Source organism: Nicotiana tomentosiformis, chromosome 5 (genome assembly GCF_000390325.3).
Source record: "Nicotiana tomentosiformis chromosome 5, ASM39032v3, whole genome shotgun sequence".
NCBI classification, from domain to species: domain Eukaryota; kingdom Viridiplantae; phylum Streptophyta; class Magnoliopsida; order Solanales; family Solanaceae; genus Nicotiana; species Nicotiana tomentosiformis.
In genome coordinates this window covers 33,105,785-33,129,165 of record NC_090816.1, presented here as the reverse complement: position 1 = coordinate 33,129,165, position 23,381 = coordinate 33,105,785, and the positions used below count along the sequence as shown (strand labels likewise).

Below are 23,381 nucleotides of genomic sequence, written 5' to 3'. Positions count from 1 at the left end.
CAATCGTTTTAAGGATTTCACTTATCAATCTAAGGTAAAAATATGTTTCAGTTTGATTTTCTCTTCAAAAATCTAATTTTTTTGAGGAAAGCAGTGAATCCTTTTCCCTTCAAACTTTGCCGAAGTAATTAATCGTTTCGCGATCTAACTTTAGGCTGACTGTCATTTTATCCCTCATATCTCATGCAACGCCTATTTTGTACTTTAGTTATCAATCTCCCCTCTATATACCTATTGTTTTTTGTCTTATGATATTTAAAAAAAATTCACCAATGTTTACCCATGATTTAGTAATATGTTTTGCAAAACTGTGGTTTTAAATTCATTCAAAACTGTGTAAATAAACAAGTTTTGAAGGAAAAGTAGAGGAGTAAAAATGGAGATGCGGGGTATCGATCCCCGTACCTCTCGCATGCTAAGCGAGCGCTCTACCATCTGAGCTACATCCCCTGTTAACATTCTTTCTCTTCGATATTTTATAATATTTTACTAATTGTAGGATTTGCACCAGGTATCCCGCTCTAGTGCCCTTCCTAACGCTCAGACCTTTGAAGTAAACACTCAGTAACGATAAGTTATTAACAAGTATATACATAAAATGCTTAACGCTTGTTGCGTGTGCAATTCGAAAAATGTAGCTATGTACATTCTGGAGGAAGTGCTTTATATTCATTAGAAACAAAGCATAAACATCCCTAAGAGTCTAAGACACCACATTTTCTTCACTCACATTGAGGTAATTGAATTGAAGCTACTCTTCTCGATATATTTAAACAAGTAGAGGTGCATCTCCAAAAGCCATTATGAAAAAATAGAAAAAAATAGAAGGGAAATTAAAAAATATTGAAAGCTAGCCAGACCAAGAGAAGTACATTCAGAGGCAACATGGCTCTCCTGAAATACTTGTACTAGGTGAGAATAATCTGAGTTGATGAATGTGCTACTTTAATGCCAAGAATGCATTTGGATGTCCCCAATTCCTGAATGCTCGGTGGCGAAATCAGAAATTTCATTTAGGGTGTTCAAACATGAAATAAGTAAAAACAAAATTTGTGATAAAAGGTGTTCAATATATATTATATACCATTAAATTTTAATATTTTACCTATATATACCGTGTAATTGGTCAGTTGACCACCCTTAGGGCTATGTACCTTCGCCCCTGGATATGCTGCTGCTCAAGCTTGCCTTTTATCTTATGTGAAATTTTTGAAAATCTAAACGTTTGGACATAAATTTAGTTGAAACTTGAAAAAAAACAATTGACGAAGAGATGAAAATGATTTTTGGAAGTTAAAATTGTATTTGGACATACATTTTACTTGATAAGAAGTTAAAGTTTTGTAAGTAGAAAACTTGAAAAACTAATCTAAACCATTTTTTGAAACTTAAAAAATACATCTTTTATGATTATTATTTTAATATTGTGTGCATTTAGTATAATGAATGTCTTTGTGTTTGTGAACCGAGGAATCGATCGTTCGGATAATAATTCTTTTTATAAGTTTTACATTTCATTTATTCTTCATTGTGCATATAGATTTTTGACTTTTGGTTGTTATATAGTAGAACTTTTTTTCTAAATTATAATATAAAATTCATGTAAATATAAATAGATAACTTTTATGAATTTATTATGAAATAGATTAGAACAAAAAAAATAATTATATTAAAGAAAAAGAGATGAAATTTTAGAGGGTAAAATAGGTATTTTAAAAAAGTCAACTTTGATATAAGGAGGAAAACAATAATTGTTCAACCGTTGGAGGATGAGTTTGATTTCTAAAAAAACTTGAAGGATGTAAATAATTTTCATCTGTTCAAACCTATCATGATTGATATTTATTTCTAAGCCATTATTTGATTATCATAAGGATATTTTGACTACTTGCTCATCTACTTCTCAAAATAGGATTTGTTTTGTGGCTCAAATTAATAAACCACCAAGATGGTATATTACTATTATTTATTGACGCAGGTTTGCAGGTAGATGCTACACATGCAAGTACTGGTGTTGCGACTATGGATAGCCTTGGAAAATTGCTTCATGCCCATGGATCTCCAATTCAATTTGTAGAAAAAGCCATGATAGCTGAAACACTTGCTATAACTGTTACATATCACGTTTCTCGTACGTTAAAGTTTCGTCTTTAGTTAATTGACATAGACTCGGGGATGAGATTATCTTGAGGCTAGCATATTTATGCTGTTTATAATAAGCAATAAGCAAGTGCCATGAAGGATAAAAGGTACACGAATTAAAGAAAATGAGTTTCGTTGAAGGATGTCGATTTGGGATAAAATATGGGTCGAGCGATAATACCCGATATTTATGGACTAGTACCATACAAGATACCATATGACCATGATAGTATGATGTATAAAGTGTATTAAAAAAAATAAGTAAAATTTTAAGTAATTTGAGACAATTCTTAATTATGCGGATAATTAGTTAATTATTGGGTAACGGAACATTACCTAATTACCGAATAAGTGGATAAAGATTAAAATTTTTCACCCCCACCCCCACCCCAACGTGGCAGCAAGCCACTTCTTGGAGAAATGACTCTTAGTCATTTTGATTAGGTGGCAACCTAATATGCTAAGTACAAGACATTTCAATTCTAGGAATTTCAATACAAAAACAATACTACAATCAGAAGTGGGGGACGTTAGCCATTCTTATAAGTTTTCAACAAATTTTATTTTCATAACACTTCATTTTCAAGATATTCAATACCAAGAACACTACAAGCAAATTAATGTGTTAGCTGCCAAAACATTTCAATACCAAGAACACTTCAATCAGAACGTTAGCAATTTGTCAATTCCTACAAATTTTCAACAAAAGTTCTTGCAACCAAATAATTCCAACATGAATTACTAGCACATTAGCAACGTGAGATTTTTACGATTTTAAGGGAGTACGGTGCAACCTTTTCCAAGAATATCATACGGATTTTTTTCTACTCCAGGTATGTTAAGGCTAAGCCCTTTCTTCGTTTGGGCATGATCTCGTAATTACATGTATTTGATAACGAGCCATAAAGAGAAGTTCATAATCCCGAATTTACATATATTTTCCTAGTCTCGTAAGTTACAATATTCTCCTTATCGGGACTTCACGCAGGACATGACAGGAGGTGGCCATGGCAGGACGTCGGACGTGGCAGGACATGGCCATGGCAGGATGCAGGACATGGCCATGGCAGGACGCAGGACATGGCAGGGCATGGACATGGCAGGTCGCAGGACTTGGCCATGGCAGGACGCAGGACATGGCAGGGCATGGCCATGGCACGACGTCGGACGTGGCATGATATGGCCATGACAGGACGCAGGATGCAGGACATCGAAGGACGTGGCCATGGCACGGCGTCGGACGTGCCAGGACATGGCCATGGCACGGCGCAGGACATGACAGGACATGGCAGAGCGATGTCGTACGTGGCCATGGCCCAACGTCGGACGTGGCAGGACATAGCCATGGCAGGACGCAGGACATGGCAGGATGCAAGACTTGGCAGGACGTGGCTATGGCAGGACATCGGACGTGGCAGGACGCAGGACATGGCCATGGCAAGACGCAGTACATGGCCATGGCACGACGTCGGACGTGGCATGACATGGCCATGGAAGGACACAGGACGCAGGACATGGAAGGACGTGGCCATGGCACGGCGTCGGACGTGCCAGGACATGGCCATGGCACGACGAAGGACATGGCAGGACATGGCAGGGCGATGTCGTACGTGGCCATAGCCCGACGTCGGACATGGTAGAACATGGCCATGGTAGGACGCAGGACATGGTAGGATGCAGGACTTGGCAGGACGTGGCCATGGCAGGACATCGGACGTGGCAGGACATGGCCATGGCAGGACGCGGGACATGGCCATGGCAAGACGCAGGACATGGCAGGGCGTGGACATGGCACGACGTCGGACGTGGCATGACATGGCCATGGCAGGATGCAGGACATGGAAGTACGTGGCCATGGTACAGCATCGGACGTGCCAGGACATGGCCATGGCACGACGCAGGACATGACAGGACATGGCAGAGCGATGTCGTACGTGGCCATGGACCGACATTGGACGTGGCAGGACATGGCCATGGCAGGACGCAGGACATGGCAGGACGTGGCCATGGCAGGACATTGGACGTGGCAGGACATGGCCCTGGCAGGACGTAGGACATGGCTATGGCAGGGCGTGGCCATGGCACGACGTCGGACGTGGCATGACATGGCCATGGCAGGACGCAGGACATGGAAGGATGTTGCCATGGTACGGCGTCGGACGTGCCAGGAGATGGCCATGGCACGACGCAGGACATGACAGGACATGGCAGAGCGATATCGTACGTGGCCATGGACCGACTTCGGACGTGGCAGGACATGGCCATGGCAGGACGCAGGACATGGCAGGACGCAGGACATGGCAGGATGCAGGACATGGCAGGACGTGGCCATGGCAGGACATCGGACGTGGCAGGACATGGCCATGGCAGGACGTAGGACATGGCCATAGCAGGGCGTGGCCATGGCATGACGTCGGACGTGGCAGTACATGTCTATTGCACGATGTAGGACATGACGGGACATGGGAGGGCGTGGTCATACGTGTCCATGGCCCGACATCGGATGTGGCAGGACATGGCATGACGCAGGACATGATAGGACATGGCAGGACGCAGGACATGGCAGGGCGTGGCCATGGCCCGGCGTCGGACATTGCAGGACATGATCGTGGCAGGACCAGGACATGGAAGGTCATGTTCGGACGTGGCCATGGCCCGACGTCGGATGTGATAGGACATGGCCATGGCACGACGTAGGACATGGCAGGACATTGAAGGGCATGGCCATGGCCCGACGTTGCACCACGTCGCACCGAGTCTAGTTCTAGCCAATGTTTAACAACATGTCATGCGCAATGATATTGGTGGTTGGTGGTCGCGGTTGGCGATGGTGGAAAATTACGGTGGTTCGAGCGGTAGTGACCGGCGACGGTTGGTGCGACACTTGGTGGTTGCCGGCGGTGGTTTGATATCGGAATCACTTATGGTGGTTGTCACAATGGAGGTGCGTCATGGTTATTGGTGGTTGGTCATCTAAATATTTTTATAATAATATTATATATTTTACCTATTTTTTACATATTTGTTATTTAAATTTTATGCATTTTTTATAATTTTAAATAGTTTTTATGGTACTTTTTTATAAAATATTTATTATTTTATGTGTTATATTATTACTAGATGTATTGGAAATTTTCTCCATTATTTTTTCTATATTTATAATAATTTTCTTATTTTTTTGTATTTTATTATATATTTTTTCGTTTTATAATAAATACTTATTAAAAAAATATTATTTTTTGTAAAAAATATCATTTACAATGTTTAAAAATTATTTGTGAATGTATTAGCTAAGTTGTACTTTGGTTTGTGCATTTTGGTGTTGTACATGTCTATTATGATTCTCTGGTCAAAACATGTCTACTCCTGTCACTTGTTTTTTTTTAAGACATATATAAGGGGGTAGAGGTGTTGAAAGGCACCTCAAGGTGCTTGCTGCCAGGCCGAGGCGGGGCATGCATAGGGGACGCTGGCATGCGGCGTGGGCATTGAGGGCATGCACGGCTTGTCCGTGCTACATCCCCGATGTTCGCAAAGCGTGTCGGCAAGTACTCGTGTGTGCTCGTAGTACGTCTGGTGGTGGGCATCGCTCGTGGCGGCTGATGGCTTTTGGCAACGGAACGGTGGAGCATCATGCAAGCAGCGCCGCAAGGTGTCGTGCGCATGAGGCTAAGCTTAGTACGTTCCGAATGCCATCGGTTGTTGAGGGCAACATCGGAAGGCGACATCGCTCGTGGCGGCTGATGGCTTTTGGCAACGGAACGGCGAGGCCTCATGCAAGTAACGCCGTAAGGTGCCATTTGCATGGCGCTAAGCTCAGTACGTGCCGATTGCCATCGGTTGTTATGAGTTGTGTCTGGCACCGCTCGTGGCGGCTGATGGATTTTGGCAACGGAACGGCGTGGCCTCGTGCAAGTAGCGCTGCAAGGTGCCGTGCGCATGGGGCTAATCTCAGTACATTCCAATTGCCATCGGTTGTTGGGGGCAACATCGGGAGGCGACATCGCTCGTGGCGGTTGATGGCTTTTGGCAACAGAATAGCGAGGCCTCGTGCAAGTAGCGCCGCAAGGTGCCGTGCACATGGGGCTAAACTCAGTACATTCCGAATGCCATCGGTTGTTGCGGGCAATATCGGGAGGCGACATCGCTCGTGGAGGCTGATGGTTTTTGGCAACGGAACGATGAGGCCTCGTGCAAGTAGCGTCGCAAGGTGCCGTGCGCATGGGGCTAAGCTCAGTACATACCGATTGCCATCGGTTGTTGGGGGCAACATCGGGAGGAGACATTGCTCGTGGCGGCTGATGGCATTTGGCAACGGAACGACGGAGCGTCATGCAAGTAGCACCGCAAGGTGCCGTGCGCATAGAGCTAAGCTCAGTACGTTCTGAATGCCATCAGTTGTTGAGGGCAACATCGGGAGGCGACATCGCTCGTGGTGGCTGATGGCTTTTGGCAACGGAACGGCGAGGCCTCGTGCAAGTAGTGCTGCAAGGTGGCGTGCGCATGGGGCTAGAGCAAAGAGCATATATATGCAGTATTACAGTATTTCCATTACCATCGAGCTATAATCGATGGGCAGGCCCCTATTGGGCAATCTTTGATCAGATGATAAATTATATACCGAGCCTATTGTTGCCGAGCACCTTTGAGCGAGCCCAGAATGGCCGAGATACAGAGCCTAGTATGGCCGAGCGCCTATGAGCGAGCCTACTACGGCAGAGCAGTTTTATATATATACCGAGCCTTATAGGGCCGGACAACTATTTTACTTACTATATTGAGAGAGTTGAGTCAGTATCAGCAGATAAGCATATCTTCATATTATCTTTGACTCCCAGTTACTTTCAGTTATTATATTATTAGTTCAGTTTCAGCTTTCAGTTATTCTATTGCCTTACATACTCAGTACATTATTTCGTACTGATGTCCTTTTTCTGGGGGCGCTGCATTTCATGCGTGCAGGTTCAGACAGACAGACGGGTAGACCTCCTCAGTAGGTGTTGCCCGAGTTCAGCAAGCTTCACGTCCTTCGGAGTTGCAGTATCTAGAAGTTTTATGTACATCTTGTGTATATACGTATATAGGTTATGGGTAGGTCGGGGAACTATTCCGATCACAATACATCCAGCAGTAGAGGCTTGTAGACATAACTTGTCAGTTAGTGCAGTATGTTGGGCTTGTAGGCCTTGTATGTATATTTTGTTGGTTTGTCAGCTGTTGTAGTTATGACGGCCTTGCCGGCCCAGCTTTATATTGATGTTTAGTCCGCGTTGGTTTCTATTCAGTTTTATATTTTGCTTCGCAAATCGTCTTGCAATGTGGCCCATGGCCAAAGCATGACATTATATGTTCAGAGTCCCATAGTCGCAAGTTGGTACGTAAGGATAGATGAGGCACCGGGTGCCGGTCTCGTCCCCAGGGTCGAGGTGTGACAAAATTGGTATTAGAGTAATTCTTTCCTATGGAGTCTAAAAGTCGTGTCTAGTAGGGTCTTGTTTATAGATGTGTCGTGCACCACATTATATAAGCAAGGGACTACAGGGCATTTAGGAGTTGGTTACCCTTCTTTCAAATCTAAATCGTGCTGATGTATCTCTCCTCTGGCTAACCATAGTCTTCCTAGTCATCGTCATTTGTGCATGCAAACGCCAACACGTAAGTTTATAGATGTGTCGTGCACCACATTATATAAGCAGGAGACTACAGGGCATTTAGGAGTTGGTTACCCTTCTTTCAAATCTAAATCTTGTTATAGAACTGAGTTATAGGAAATTTGAGTTAAACTTACGTGTTGGCGTTTGCATGCACAGATGACGATGACTAGGAAGACTACGGCTAGCCAGAGGAGAGATACATCAGTAGGTGAGGGGACTAGCAGGGTACCCCCAGTAGATGGGGCCCAATCGGAGGCCTAGGGAGAGACCCCTACTCATCCATTACCGGCTCCTCCGCCACCTAAGGAGATTCCTAGGAGACCGCACATCCAGTTCCCCCTCCGATTTCATCAGATCAGGACTTGAGGAGTGTGGTGCATTTATTGACACAGTTGGTAGCTACCCAGCAACAGGCTAGGGCACCCACTAGTGCAGGATCTCCTGAGGGGTCTGGGAGTTCAAGGGTCTGAGATTTTATTGTTTTGAGTCCCCTAGAGTTCACGGGGACAGATCAGAGAGGGGACCCGCAGGATTTTATAGATCAGCTTCACAGGATCTTTCGGGTTATGCATGCCACGGAGAAAGAAGCAGTTGAGCTAGCAGTTTTTCGACTCCGTGATATAGCCATCCTTTGGTACGAGGGATGGGAGAGGTCCAGGGGAAGTGATGCACCTCCAGCTATTTGGGAGAATTTTTCGGATGCTTTCCTTGACCAGTAATTACCGCGGGAGATACAACAGGTTCGAGTCGATCAGTTTCTAGCCCTCAAGTAGGGCAATATGAGTGTTCGAGAGTATAGTCTCCATTTTAACTTATTGGCTAGATATGTACCATCCATAGTTGCTACTATGCGGGACACAATTAATAGGTTTATAGCAGGGATCGCCCAGAGTTGACAGAGGCATGTGCCACCGCTGCATTGCAGGATAGTATGGATATCTCCCGGATTCAGGCATTCGCCCAGAATATAGAAAGGGGTAGGCATCGGCAACAGGGTACAGAGAGGACTGAGTCAGGACAACGTAAGAGGATGAGATTTGCCAGGTCGCAGGAGCAGTCTCAGGGTCGTTATAGGCTCCAGTACTTCTAACGGCCACCTAGGCCTCTGCCACCTCAGTTACAGGGTTACAGATATGATCGTTATACTCAGTCAGGACCATGTGAGAGCTCACGAGCATCGAGTTTGCAGCGACATCGAGGTTCAAGGCAGACATGGCCATTTCCGCCACGGTGTGACATCTGTGGTAGAGGACACTTGGGCCAATGCCGAGCCAGTTCCAATGCTTGTTATACATGTGGACGTCCGGGGCATAAGATGCAAGATTTCCCAAATAGAGATCCTGGGGGTATGGCACAACCGGCAAATTCAACAATAAGATTATCTATGTCTGTGCATCCTTCAGGGGCGCGAGTCTTAGTCTTCGGTAGGTAGAGGTCGAGGCAGAGGTAGAGGTTCCAGTTCAGGTGGTAACGAGAATCATAGTTATGCTTTAGCGGGTCGACAGGACCAGGAGTCTTCACCAGACGTTGTGACAGGTATGTTGACCATTTTCTCTCACGATGCTTATGCCTTGATAGACCCAGGATCTACTTTATCATGTATTACCCCATTTGTTGCGGGGAAGTTTGGTATAGTGCCTGAAATACTAAGTGATCCTTTTGCGGTATCTACATCGGTCATAGAATCGATTATCGCTAGATGGGTTTACCGAGGTTGTGCAGTGTCAGTTTGTGGTCGTCAGACCTCAGCTTACCTAGTTGAGCTAGAGATGTTAGATTTTGATTCTATCATGGGCATGGACTGGTTGGCAGCTTGCTATGCCACAGTTGATTGTCGAGCAAAGATAGCTAGATTTCATTTTCTGGTTGAGCCAGTCCTTGAATGGGTAGGTAATACAGCGTCTCCCAGAGGTAGGTTTATTTCCTATCTGAAGGCGAGGAAAATGATCACAAAAGGGTGCATTTATCATATTGTGCGAGTTAGAGATGTGGATGCAGAGATACCTACACTTCAGTCTATTCCAGTAGTAAAAAAGTACGCAGATGTATTCCCAGATGAACTTCCAGGTATTCCTCCAGAGCGAGAGATTGATTTTGGCATCGATTTGCTTCCGGGAACTCAACCAATATCCATCCCTCCGTATAGAATGGCACCTGTCTAATTGAAGGAGTTGAAGGAGGAGTTAAAAGATTTACTGGAAAAAGGTTTCATCAGACCCAGTACCTCACCTTGGGGTGCACCGATACTATTTGTACGGAAGAAAGACGGCTCACTGAGGATGTGTATAGATTATAGGCAACTGAACAAGGTAACTATTAAGAATAAGTATCCACTTCCAAGGATAGACGACTTGTTTGATCAGTTGCAGGGAGCTAGATGCTTTTCAAAGATAGATTTGAGGTCGGGGTACCACTAGGTTAGAGTTCGGGAGAGAGATATTCCCAAGACAGCTTTCAGGACCCGATATGGCCACTTCGAGTTCCTTGTCATGTCCTTCGAGTTGACGAATGCACCTGCCATATTTATGGACTTGATGAATAGCCTATTCCGACCATATTTAGATCTTTTCGTGATAGTCTTTATTGATGATATTATGGTTTATTCACGTTCAATGGATGAGCATGTGGACCACCTGCGAGTGGTACTCCAAACCCTCCGTAATAATAAATTGTATGCTAAGTTTTCTAAATGTGAGTTCTGGTTGAAGTCTGTAGCATTCTTGGGGCACATTGTATCCGATGGAGGTATAAAGGTAGACACTCAGAAGATTGACGCTGTGAAATCATGGCCTAGACCTACCACTCCGACATAGATTCATAGCTTTCTAGGCTTAACAGGATACTACCAGAGGTTCGTAAAGGGTTTTTCTTCTCTTTCAGCACCATTAACGAAGTTGACGCAGAAAGCAACTAAGTTTCAGTGGACGGAGGCTTGCGAGCGGAGTTTCCAGGAGATTGAAAACAGGTTGACTTCAGCGCCAGTTCTAGCACTTCCAGAAGGTCCAGATGGTTATGCCATGTATTGTGATGCCTCAGGTGTCGGGTTAGGATGTGTCCTGATGCAACATGGGAAAATAATTACGTATGCTTCAAGGCAGTTAAGGAAGCATGAGCGGAATTATCCGACCCACGACCTCGAATTAGCTGCAGTTGTCCATGCACTTAAGATATGGCGGTATTATTTATATGGTGTTCATGTTGATGTATTCACATATCATAAAAGCCTGCAATACATCTTCAAGCAAAAATAGTTGAATTTGCGACAGGGGCGATGGCTTGAGTTATTGAAAGATTACGATGTTAACATTATCTACTATCCAGGGAAAGCTAATGTTGTAGCAGACACCTTAAGTCGCCGATCTATAGGTAGCTTAGCACATGTAGAGGCCGAAAAAAGACAATTAACTAGAGAGATTCATCAATTGGCTTGTTTGGTGGTTCGGTTGGTAGACTCTGGCAATGGTGGAGTTGTACTCCAAAATACTGCAAAATTATCTCTCATAGCTGAAGTAAATGAGAGGCAGTACGAGGACCCAGAGTTGGTCGAGTTGAGAGAGCGAGTTCCGCAGCAGAAGAAGTCATTGTTAGAACTCAAGGGAGATGGGGTTCTCAGATACATGGGTCGTTTGTGTGTTCCAGATGTAGCAGGGCTATGAGACAGGATTATGTCAGAGGCACATTATTCGTGGTACTCCATTCACCCTGGGTCGACGAAGATGTATCATGACATTAAGGATGTGTATTGGTGGAGCGATATGAAGAAGAACATTGCTGAGTATGTCGCTCAGTGCCCTAGTTGCCAGCAGGTGAAGATAGAGCACCAGAAGCCCGGAGGGCTAATGCAGACTATAGAGATCCCGACATGGAAATGGGAGGCGATAAACATGGACTTTATCACGGGTTTACCTTGTTCTCATCGTAAGTTCGATTCCATATGGGTGATAGTCGATAGGCTCACGAAATCAGCTCATTTCCTACCGGTCAGATCTACATATACAACAGAAGATTATGCAAAATTATATATTAAGGAGATAGTGCGACTACACGGAGTACCAATATCTATTATATCTGACCGTGGGGCCCAATTTATACCATATTTTTGGAGGTCATTTCAGAAAGGTCTAGGGACTCAGGTGAATCTCAGCACAACTTTTCATCCACAGACTGATGGACAAGCCGAATGCACAATTCAGACGCTCGAGGATATGCTACGAGCATGTGTTTTGGATTTTAAAAGAAGTTGGGATGAACATCTACCTCTTATCGAGTTTGTATATAATAACAGTTACCACTCCAGTATCCAGATGGCTCCGTACGAGGCTTTGTATGGGCGTAAGTGCAGATCTCTTATAGGGTGGTTTGATGTTGGAGAATCTGGGTTACATGGGCCAGACCTGGTTCAGTAGGCCATAGAAAAAGTAAAGCTCATCCGGGAGCGACTGTTGACAACTCAGAGTCATTAGAAGTCATATTCTGACGTGCGGCAATGAGACTTAGAGTTCGGGGTTAATGACTGGTATTCTTAAAGCTGTCACCTATGAAGGGTGTGATGAGGTTCGGCAAGAAAGGCAAACTTAGCCCATAGTATATTGGTCCTTATAGGATTATTCAGAGAGTGGGCCAAGTAGCTTATGAGTTAGAATTGCCCTCGGAATTGGAGTCTGTCCATCTAGAATTTCACGTATCTATGTTACGGAAGTGCATTGGCGATCCTACCCGAGTGGTGCCCACGGATGATGTACAGATTACCGAGGACTTGTCATACGAGGAAATTTTGGTTGCCATCCTAGACCGACAAATTCGCAAGCTACGGAATAAGGAGGTAGCCTCCGTGAAGGTCTTATGGAAAATCAAGAATGTGGAAGAGATGACGTGGGAAGCGGAGGAAGAAATAAAGTCTAAAAAAAACCCCTATTTCAAACTGGAGATATGGCTCAAGATAGGATACCTCAGTACAACCCTATTTAGGCCAGTAGGTCCTCAAGTAAGCTCCTATTTTTGACTTTCCGAATTTATAATAGACAGCTTTGTGAGGCCAAGTGTGGCATGTATAGTATGTTTTCTGGCCGCGTGCAGGGTGGTTTTAGTCTAGTATACGGAGGAGACTCTGGCAAAATGTTTCCAAGGTATCTAAGAGTAAACATTCGAGGATGAATGTTTCTAAGGAGGGAAGGATGTTACATCTCACGTTTCTCGTACGTTAAAGTTTCGTCTTTAGTTAATTGACATAGACTCGAGGATGAGATTATCTTGAGGTTAACATATTTATGCTATTTATAACAAGCAATAAGTAAGTGCCATGAAGGATAAATGGTACACGAATTAAATAAAATGAGTTTCGTTGAAGGTTGTCGATTTGGGATAAAATACGGGCCGAGCGATAATACCCGATATTTATGGACTAGTACCATACAAGGTACCATATGACCATGATAGTATGATGTATAAAGTGTATAAAAAAAAATAAGTAGAATTTTAAGTAATTTGAGATAATTCTTAATTATGCGGGTAATTGGTTAATTACCGGATAATGGGACATTACCTAATTATCTAATAAGTGGATAAAGATTAAAAATTTCCACCCCCACCCCCACATGGCAGCAAGCCACTTCTTGGAGAAATGACTCTTAGTCATTTTGATTAGGTGGCAACCTAATATGCTAAGTACAAGACATTTCAATTCTAGGAATTTCAATACAAAAATAATACTACAATCAGAAGCGGGGGACGTTAGCCATTCTTATAAGTTTTCAACTAATTTTATTTTCATAACACTTCATTTCCAAGATATTCAATACCAAGAACACTACAAGCAAATTAATGTGTTAGCTGCCAAAACATTTCAATACTAAGAATACTTCAATTAGAACGTTAGCAATTTGTCAATTCCTACAAATTTTCATCAAAAGTTCTTGCAACCAAATAATTCCAACAAGAATTACTAGCACATTAGCAACATGAGATTTTTACGATTCTAAAGAAGTACGGTGCAACCTTTTCCAAGAATATCATACGGATTTTTCACTACTCCAGGTATGTAAGGCTAAGCCCTTTCTTCATTTTGGCATAATCTCGTAATTACATGTATTTGATAATGAGGCATAAAGAGAAGTTCATACTCCTAAATTTATGTATATTTTTATAGTCTCGTAAGTTACAATATTCTCCTTATCGGGACTTTATATTTAATTGAGTATTGTCTTGTTCTAGTCAAGAGAGTAGAGATCATATATATGCAGTATTACAGTATTTCCATTACCATCGAGCTATAATTGATGGGCAGGCCCCTATTGGGCAACCTCTGATCAGATGGTAAATTATATACCGAGCCTACTGTGGCCGAGCACCTTTGAGCGAGCCTAGAATGGTTGAGATACAGAGCCTAGTATGGCCGATATACAGAGCCTAGTATTAGTATGGCCGAGCACCTATGAGCGAGCCTACTACGACAGAGCAGTTGTATATATATACCGAGCCTTATAGGGCCGGACAACTATTCGGACAACTATTTTACTTACTATATTGAGAGAGCTGAGTCAGTATCACCAGGTAAGCATATCTTCAGATTATCTTTGACTCCCAGTTACTTTCAGTTATTATATTATCAGTTCAGTTTTAGCTTTCAATTATTCTGTTGCCTTACATACTCGGTACATTATTTCGTACTGACGTCCCTTTTTTGGGGGCGCTGCATTTCATGCGTGCAGGTTCAGACAGACAGACGTGTAGACCTCCTCGGTAGGTGTTGCCCGAGTTCAGCTTTATCGGTAAGCTTCACGTCCTTCGGAGTTGCCGGGTCTAGAAGTTTTGTGTACATCTTGTGTATATACGTATATAGGTTATGGGTAGGTCGGGGAACTATTCCGATCACAGTACATCCAGCAGTAGAGGCTTGTAGACATAACTTGTCAGTTAGTGCAGTATGTTGGGCTTGTAGGCCTTGTATGTATATTTTGTTGGTTTGTCTGCTGTTGTGGTTATGACGGCCTTGCCGGCCCATCTTTATATTGATGTTTAGTCCGCGTTGGTTTCCATTCAATTTTATATTTTGCTTCGCAAATCGTCTTGCAATGTGGCCCATGGCCAAAGTATGGCATTATATGTTCAGAGCCCCATAGTCGCAAGTTGGTACGCAAGGATAGATGAGGCACCGGGTGCCGGTCTCGCCCCCAGGCTCGGGGCGTGATAATAACATTGGCTCAACGTGCAATCATGAATGGATGGAAAAAAGTGAAGATCTTACCATATGCAAAGAGTGTTGTTGATATGATTCACAAAAAAATTATTACTTCATGAGAGATAGAAGTGATTTGTGAAGACATTTGGAAGCTATAAGCTTTGTTTGATCATGTAAACTTTGTTTATATTTCTAGAAGTCTAAACAAACTAGCATATTATTTAGCTAAGTTTTCTATTACTTTATTGAAGGAAGTATCTTGGGAGAATTTTTTCCCAAGTTGAATTGCAAAGGATGAGATAAGCACCTTTGTTCAACTTATTTATTCGATGCATTAATATAATATCTACCTTTGAAGGAAAAAGAAACATCTATTTATTTTTTATCTAGGAAGAATAATTAGTAAATTGGTTTAATGGAAAATAAAGCATAGAAATAAAAACGGCCGAAATTCAACTCTCTCTCTCGCTCGCACTCGCTCAACGTAGTTCTCTGCACGTTTCATTTGTCTCCGAAAAACATGAGAACATTCCAATGAACAAAAATTCCATGCGATAATCTGACCCAACAAAAAAAAAAAAAATCGAAAAAGCACTGAGCTTTTCCAAAAAATTTCAGCGGACCCTTCACTCTAAATTTCTAAGGAAAAACTCTCCTTCTTGAAACCTTTGCAAATTTCTTGTCTTTCCCTTTATTTTTTGTTGCAAAGGGACCAAAGGGTGGTGGGTTCCGCTTCTGCATTGCCTATTTGCAGCCTAAAAGATTATATACAATATATTTATGTTTCTCTATATATACATAATATCCAATTTTTATGTGTGAAGATAGAATTTTTGTGTAGTTATATGTATACACTTTTTTGTATACGTTTCAATTATGTGTTTTTAGCTCTGAAACATTGAAGAAAAAAACACAGGGCTTTTTTTTGGCATATTCTTGAATGCATTGAGATCAAAAGGTGTATGTCTAGATATCAGATGAGATGAAAAAGGCCAAAATATGGGATTGGAAGATTGATTTTACAATCAATGGGCGTGGGAATAAGGGTTAGTTCTGTATTTGTGTTTATTGTGTTTCTTTGTGTTTGGGCAGCCACTAGCTCAGAAGGGAATCAGAAGCTTCATTTGGGTGAAGATACGGTATGAAAAATAAGTTTTCCATTTCTCTTACATTCTCTTTTGATATGTGCAGAAACAACATTGGTTTATATATGCATAAGGCGAACATATATGCATGTAGAAATATGTATTAATACTCAGTAGTATTCCCTGGCTAATGAGAAATTTATTCATTATTTAATGGAGTTTTTGTAGTTGATTAGAAGAAGGGATGCAACATATTCATAGTATTTGCCCACAATCAAACGATTACTTAGTGGAGGGTCGCATTGGCGTGTATCTAGCAGGAGTTAAAGCGACTAATTTACCAATTATGAGTTGGGCACTTTAACCATTCTGTCATGGACACATTTTTGTGTGGGTTGGGGGGGGGGGGGGGGGCTCCACGTACAATGTGAATAACCAAATTCAAATAGGAAATGAACCTTTAGGATAAATCAATGCAATTAAGGAGGAGACAATTTGTAAAAATACTATGTGATTTCTTCCCATGTGTCCAAGCCTTGATAGATGGAACTACCTGGTGCTGGTGGGAGGTGACAGGTATCCTGTGGAATTCGTCGAGATGCGTGTAAGTTGGCTTGGACACCACAGTTGTAAAAAAAAAAAGGGAGAAAGCAATTAAAGGACAGTCAGGGCTAGGAGTCATATGCCATCGTTTTTGAAGTTATTTCACTATGCGAAAGGCTAGCGATGTAACTACATAAGTTGTATCATTTTCTGTAATGCGGACAAAAGAAACAAGAGATAGAGTTGTATTTAATAACAAAGACAAAAAGAAAAATATCTAAGCTTGCACCTCAGACTAGTGGAAATATTTCTCATGGTATGAGAAAAACCAGTGTGATTATCTGAACTAATTTCTTTAAATTTATTTGTGTCAAAACAAGCACATGTATTTTGAAGATTTTTGTGCAACAAAAAAGTTACTAGGTTGAGAAGATCTATTGCTAGTTCTAACTTTATGCTTCTTCAAAACTAGCTTATATGTTTCCAAGCTAGAGATTTAATTATTTCAGATTTTTTTTATGTTGTGCTTATAACTATTAAAAGTAAACTTGTGTTACAATTTACATATCCCAGAAGTATGCATTCTGGATTTAGGCAGTGAATTGTAGGATGACAAGTTGTGCGCTCCAATTTAGTTTTTGAATGTGGTATCGGTTGTTCTAAATGCAGCCATCACTTCTCAAGCTTCAGAAAATGAAGATCTGAGTGGAAATGCATATGCTGTTTACATGTGAGAAGAAAACGAAGTTATAATGGTCTTTTAGAAATCAAAGTTCATAGTAAAATTCTTGTACTGTCAAAATTATATTTCTGGCCATAAGTTGATGAATTGTTCTGTATGCAGGCCGAGCAAATATGGAGTCATTGCATACAACGATCACAAAAGAATACAGAGGCTGCAAGTTTTCTGGATTTGTCTCTTCATCAGGCAGCAACGGGAACTTATATCTACTTAAAATCTGATATAGCATTGTTGAGAAAAAGAATCTTACAAAAGGCTATTAGTGATCTGACTCCTGAAAATAAGCAGATCCTTCTGGAGTGCTTAAGAAGGAAAAGTCTTCCTCTTCATTGTTCGGGTAGTAAGGCTACATCCATTGCTTGGTTAAGCAAGTACCAAGAGCTTTTCTTACAATGGTCCAGTGTTCCCAGAAGGTACCTAAGAGAAAGAAAGCTTCAAGATAAGCTAACACATGATGTTGCAGTTCCAATCATCGCTCCATCTCCAGGCGACAGGGCAGTATCACCAATTAATGCTCCAGTGCCTTCTTTTAGAGGGCCCACGAGCTCACCAATTAAACCTCCTGCAAAGGCTCCAACACCTCAGACTCGTGTCAGTCCTCCTGCAAAAGCACCGGCACCGGCACCTCAGACTCGTGTCAACCCTCCTGCAAAGGCTCCAACACCTCAGACTCGTGCCAACGCTTCTAAACCTTTGCCTGTCATTCCTCCTCCTGCTAAACCACAAAATACTGGAACTAATTCTTCAGAAAATAACCGGAAGGACACTACTTATATTATCGCTGCTGTTTCTGTAGGTGCTGTGGCAGGAATTGCCCTTTTGGTTCTGTTCTTAATATTGTGTCTTAAAAAAAGTAAAAAGAAAGAAGCAGGTCCACAATATGGGCAAAGAGATGAGAAGCCTCTTCTTAACTTTTGTTCAGGTAATCTTTCTGCAGGTATTAATCATGAAGGTCAAATTATCTCATTGCATGTCTTTTTTTTTTTTTGTTATGCCGCATAATTTCTACAATTCATGTGATCAGATTCTTCTCAGAAGTCTTCGAGCATAGGAAGTTCAACCCAGAAAGATTTCAAGGCATCATCTACTGTAAATCGTCTTTCGGTGCCAGATAATTCTTCAGATGCTGAAGCTAAAACAGATGCACTTGTAAATGCATTACCACTTCCTCCAGGAAAATCTGTACCTCCATCCCCTGCACCACCTCCTCCTCCTCCTAAACCACCCGCTCCAAAGCCACCTCCGCCTCCAAAAGCTGTTCGCCCTCCTCCTCCTAATCCACCAAAGCCTGGTAATCTGCTAAAGCCTTCACCTCTTGGAGCGCATAAGAGACGAAGTTCTTCGGATGGTAAGGGAACTGAATCGTCTGATGAATCTGATGCTCCAAAGGCAAAACTAAAGCCATTTTTCTGGGACAAAGTTCTTGCTAATCCTGATCACTCAATGGTTTGGCATGACATCAAAGCTGGCTCATTCCAGTAAGCTTTTCGTCAATCTTCCTATGCACTTTATTTTATGCAAAATGTCTGACTTTCTCACTTTTTATAATGATGTTACTACAGGTTTAATGAGGAGATGATGGAGTCGTTATTCGGATATGCCCAAGCTAATCCAGGCAAAAATGAGGGCACAAAAGCTTCAGCATCTTTTGAAGCTACCCCACAGTATATTCAGATAATTGACGCTAAGAAATCACAAAATCTAGCAATTATTCTTAAAGCCTTAAATGTAACAACAGAAGAAGTTTGTGATGCTCTCAAGGAGGGTAAATGTTCTCTCTTTCTCTGTGTCTCCGCCATGAGTTCCGTGAGAGTGAATCTTGCTTTTCTGAATTAATAGCTAATGGGCAATGAATATAGTAAATTTATCACCATTGAGAAGAGTATGTTTAATCCTAGGAGGGATTTTACTTTAGTGTTCTCATTTCATTTTACGCTTTTGCATGAAAGTTATTGACAGCCTTAAAAAGAGATAAAAGTATTAGGAACGGAAGAGCAAAAACAACATAGTCTGCACATAGAACTTCTTGTCAGTCCATTAGGAAACTCTATGTTATTTACTTAAATGTTTCGAGAAATAAAGAAGTTTCATTCTACTAATTCTGCTTAATACATGGTGTTGGGAAATGCCTACAAGCGCATTGAGATTAATCAAAAAGTATTTTGAAGTATGAAAAGCCCAGGGTCAATTTCAAGAAGAAAAGGTATGTTTTCAATGTTGCCATCTAATTCGATTAAGTTGAAAACAACATCCCATTTCTAAATGGAAAATAAACCTTTATGATGATTTTATAGAACAAACCTTATAATTTTCTTCAACCGTCCCCACTAATTCCTCCCCGGCCCTCCTCCCTAAAGAAAGAAAAAGAATGCAAGAGAAAAGAATAGCTTATCAGTTATTTAAGTATTACTCTGGTGATAATAAAATATTTTACATTGCTCATTCTGATACGTTTCACCAAAAAGTGAAGATTAAGTACAAGTCCCCACCAAGCACTGCTGATGGGTCATAAGTAAATTGAAAAACTATAGAATTACATATTTGTCTATGGTTGTGTCTGGTTCTTGTTTGATATTCTTCTTATAGAGTACTAAACGGTTTCCCATCGAAAAAAATTGAAGTTTCATTATATGAGAATCTTTTTTCATGTCCCAACATAAGCAGACTTGAATTGCTCTATTGTATTAACTTGTGGAAAAAGATTGTTGAGAGACACTCCAACTTACTTTTTTTTTTTTATCTTTGTGCATTTTCATAGTTTTTATTTTCATTTTATCAAGTAGGTCTCTGCCTTTTAACTGCAAATGCTTGCTTATCTTATCAGGTAAGAAACTGCCTCCTGAACTTATTCAAACTATATCAAAGATGGCACCAACGGCAGATGAAGAACTCAAACTTCGATTATATTGTGGGGAAATTTCTCAGCTTGGTCCTTCTGAAAGATTTCTCAAATCCCTGGTTGAAATTCCCTTTGCCTTCAAACGGATGGAAGCGTTATTGCTCATGAGTTCTCTTCCGGAAGATGTTTCTGCCATTAAAGAGTCCTTCGCAACTTTAGAGGTAAATTGTGTGGAAAATTTCCTGTTGTTCTGCTGCCGCCATAATTTGTATGTGGTTTCCTGCATCCAACTATACCACACACCATCACATAAATTCTAGGAAGAGTTAAGAAAGAAGAATCAAATGAGCATCATTTGTGTGTCACATTTCATGAGACTGATCTTGTATATTCATCAGTAAAAGTTTGTTTTTGGATTTTCCAAGATCATGGTTAAAAAAATAAGGAGCTGGCTTTCTTCTTAGATAACTAGTGCTGAACAATATATAAGAGCTCAAGATTTTTCTAATTGGAAGGTATCATTTCCCTGTCTAATCCTGATGGACTGAAATTAAATCCGGTTAGTTTGACTTGCCAGACTTTTTCTTGTTAGATTATGAGTGTCCCATTATCTATAAGAACAGGCAAAAGTTTTTTTATTTTTCTATTGAAAAAGGGGTCATTTTGATTAATTGTGAAATTCAGTGCGTAAAATAAAAAGTTGACGAACAATTTAGACCAGTCACCCGTAATACAGTGTCAAAGGTTATTTGATCTCTACCACCCTATATAACTGAATGAAGATGGGTACTGCCTCTTCTTTACATTAAAGGAAAGTCATGAAATTTGGGTCTCTTACTCCCGGTAATGGTTAAATAGAAAAACTTTCAGTACATTGTTCTCTGATAGGTGTTTCTAACCATCACATATTCACATGGTAGATGGCTTTTATTGATTAAATAAAGACTTGCAGGTGGCATGCCAGGAGCTGAGAAACAGCAGACTCTTCCTGAAACTTCTAGAAGCAGTTCTCAAAACTGGGAACCGCATGAATGATGGCACCTACCGTGGTGGTGCACAAGCATTCAAGCTCGATACGCTGTTGAAACTCTCAGATGTTAAAGGAACTGATGGTAAGACCACACTCCTCAACTTTGTTGTTCAAGAAATTATCCGATCAGAAGGATTAAAAGCAGCACGCAAGTTAAGGGAGAGCGAAAGCTTATCGAGTGTGACAACAGAAGATCTTGTCGAGGATGCTTCTCAGGACTCGGTCGAGTACCACCGCAACCTTGGTATCCAGGTGGTTTCTGGTCTAAGCAATGAGCTCGAGAATGTAAGAAAAGCAGCACTTATAGATGGTGACAACTTAAGTGCATCTGTCTCCAAACTTGGTAACTCACTAGTGAAAATTAAAGGGTTTCTAGACACTGAAATGAAAAGTTTGGAGGAAGGCGGTAAGTTTCGCGATACACTCACAAATTTTATGCAACATGCGGAAGAGGAGATCAATTGGATACTAGAAGAAGAGAAAAAGATAATGGCTTTGGTAAAGAGTGCAGGAGACTACTTCCATGGAAATGCAGGAAAGGATGAAGGCTTGCGTCTGTTCACAGTTGTTCGTGATTTCTTGTTAATGGTGGACAAGGCATGTACAGTGGTGAGAAAATCAACTAAGTTGCCGGCAAACACTCCTAGAAAAGGGGCACTCACGGTATCGCCTTCCCAGGAATCCCATCCAGATTCTTTGCCAGATGTTCGTCAACGACTATTTCCAGCAATCCAGGAGAGACGGATGGACGATGATTTTAGTTCAGATGATGAGAAATCATCCCCATAGCTATCATTTCAGGTATATTTGTGATTAGAATACTTGTAAACCCCTCTAATAGTACGCAAATGACATTCCATTGAACTGTGGGAGAGAGTACACGGCTTCTAACTTTTGCTTTGATACACTGGGGCAGAACAATTTGGAGCTAATATGGCTGGATAATAATCTGCAGAATCTCGTATTTAACAACTATATGAAGCAGAATGGTCTATGTCTTAACATTCTGTAACTGAAGACTTGCTTTTTGAAGAAAAGGGAGTTGGCATTTGCTCTGATGCTCTCTCTTAGATCCCTTGAGGGAGAAAGAATAGATGAACTAAGATAATTGCTCTGATGCTCTCTCTTAGATCCCTTGAGGGAGAAAGAATAGATGAACTAAGATGCCTCATTTGTCGCCATGCTCTTCAAGAAACATCCATAGACTTCTCAACATTTTGTAGTCACTTTTTTTGCCATATAAATCCAACTATATCATTCTGTCCTGTGAGATGGTAAAAGTCTCTTCTACATTACTATAAATATAAATTCTTCTAATATGATGTTGAGAGACATAAGGAAGATGGACCAGTTTTGTACAGCTTGTGATTTTTAGTTTTTATTTCAGTTCCAACTTCTTTTTCCTGGCCAATATCTGTGATCATTAAGCTATCTCTTCTAGATCTAATGGTTTTGCTGTCAATGAGTTCTCTTCAAATTATGCAATGGTGGATCCTGTGTATGGTCCAAGCAACAATCTTCAAGTTTGTAAAATACATTTTTTCATGGGTTTGAGCCGTGAAGTTGCATGTGTTGTCTTTTTTTAAACAATCTAATCTTGCATTATCTCCTACTTTTGCTTAATACCATGTAAAATATTGGAGCCTTTACAAGTTATAACAATTTTGTGTTATCTCCAATGAAATCTATATTGTGAGTATTCATCATAATTGGCTAGTTTTTCGTTGGCAGCCAACATACTGCAGTCCTCTATATCTGGGGGGAGTAAACTCACACCGGCAAAGTTGGTTGCAAGGATTCGTATAGTTAACTCCAACTTGTTTGGGACTAGGGTGTTGTTGTTATTGTTATTGTTATTATTTCTCTGATTAACAAGTGCTATAAGATGAAAAAATGTCCTTAAAACAGTGGATGGTTCATTCCATGAATTTATACCCAACGACCTTGAAAATGAATGGTCTTGATCTTTTCTCTCTTACTTGCCCCATTGACAAATTTTAAGGTCAAAAGTCTAAAGTGCTGCCCATGGGGCAAGCTGGGTCAAAATATCAAAAGTGACACCGAAGTGTTATGGATACTATAACATACTATCTGTTAAACAACTAAGCCAATTTATTTTCCTTCTAAATAAGCTGCTAAAAAATGGTATTCACCACCGAAAAGATCAAC

At 41.3% G+C, this 23,381-nt stretch overlaps 2 protein-coding genes and 1 non-coding gene across 5 annotated transcripts; 2 read left to right on the top strand and 1 right to left on the bottom strand.

Moving 5' to 3' along the window:
* Positions 1-377: 377 nt before the first annotated feature.
* TRNAA-AGC (transfer RNA alanine (anticodon AGC)) lies at positions 378-450 on the bottom strand. Its single transcript has one exon. It is a non-coding gene; the product is annotated as a tRNA-Ala (tRNA).
* A 9,289-nt stretch (positions 451-9,739) lies between these two features.
* Positions 9,740-11,452, top strand: LOC138892132 (uncharacterized). The gene is made up of 2 exons (XM_070175828.1): positions 9,740-9,863; positions 11,118-11,452. The coding sequence occupies exons 1-2, from the start codon at positions 9,740-9,742 to the stop codon at positions 11,450-11,452; spliced, it is 459 nt and encodes a 152-aa protein (XP_070031929.1).
* Positions 11,453-15,537: 4,085 nt separating this feature from the next.
* On the top strand, positions 15,538-22,623 carry LOC104103003 (formin-like protein 3). Of its 3 annotated transcripts, XM_070174807.1 has the most exons (7): positions 15,538-16,112; positions 17,446-18,280; positions 18,368-18,821; positions 18,906-19,108; positions 20,168-20,403; positions 21,135-22,013; positions 22,129-22,623. In XM_070174807.1, exons 1-6 carry the CDS (start codon positions 16,002-16,004, stop codon positions 21,999-22,001), a joined length of 2,706 nt encoding a protein of 901 aa, XP_070030908.1. In that variant the 5' UTR covers positions 15,538-16,001; the 3' UTR covers positions 22,002-22,013; positions 22,129-22,623. The 3 variants fall into 3 exon arrangements, with proteins under 3 accessions (XP_070030908.1, XP_070030907.1, XP_070030909.1); XM_070174806.1 differs by having other exon boundaries at positions 21,135-22,623; XM_070174808.1 differs by having other exon boundaries at positions 15,542-16,112; positions 17,446-18,265; positions 21,135-22,623.
* Positions 22,624-23,381: the final 758 nt, after the last annotated feature.

Coding starts and splice junctions, on each gene's coding strand:
- LOC138892132 (XM_070175828.1), top strand. CDS start 9,740: ATGATCACAAAAGGGTGCATTTATCATATTGTGCGAGTTAGAGATGTG. Junction 9,864..11,117: donor ATTCCCAGATGAACTTCCAG/GTATTCCTCCAG, acceptor TCTACTATCCAG/GGAAAGCTAATGTTGTAGCA.
- LOC104103003 (XM_070174807.1), top strand. CDS start 16,002: ATGGGCGTGGGAATAAGGGTTAGTTCTGTATTTGTGTTTATTGTGTTT. Junction 19,109..20,167: donor TTGTGATGCTCTCAAGGAGG/GTAAATGTTCTC, acceptor TTATCTTATCAG/GTAAGAAACTGCCTCCTGAA. Junction 20,404..21,134: donor AGTCCTTCGCAACTTTAGAG/GTAAATTGTGTG, acceptor AAAGACTTGCAG/GTGGCATGCCAGGAGCTGAG.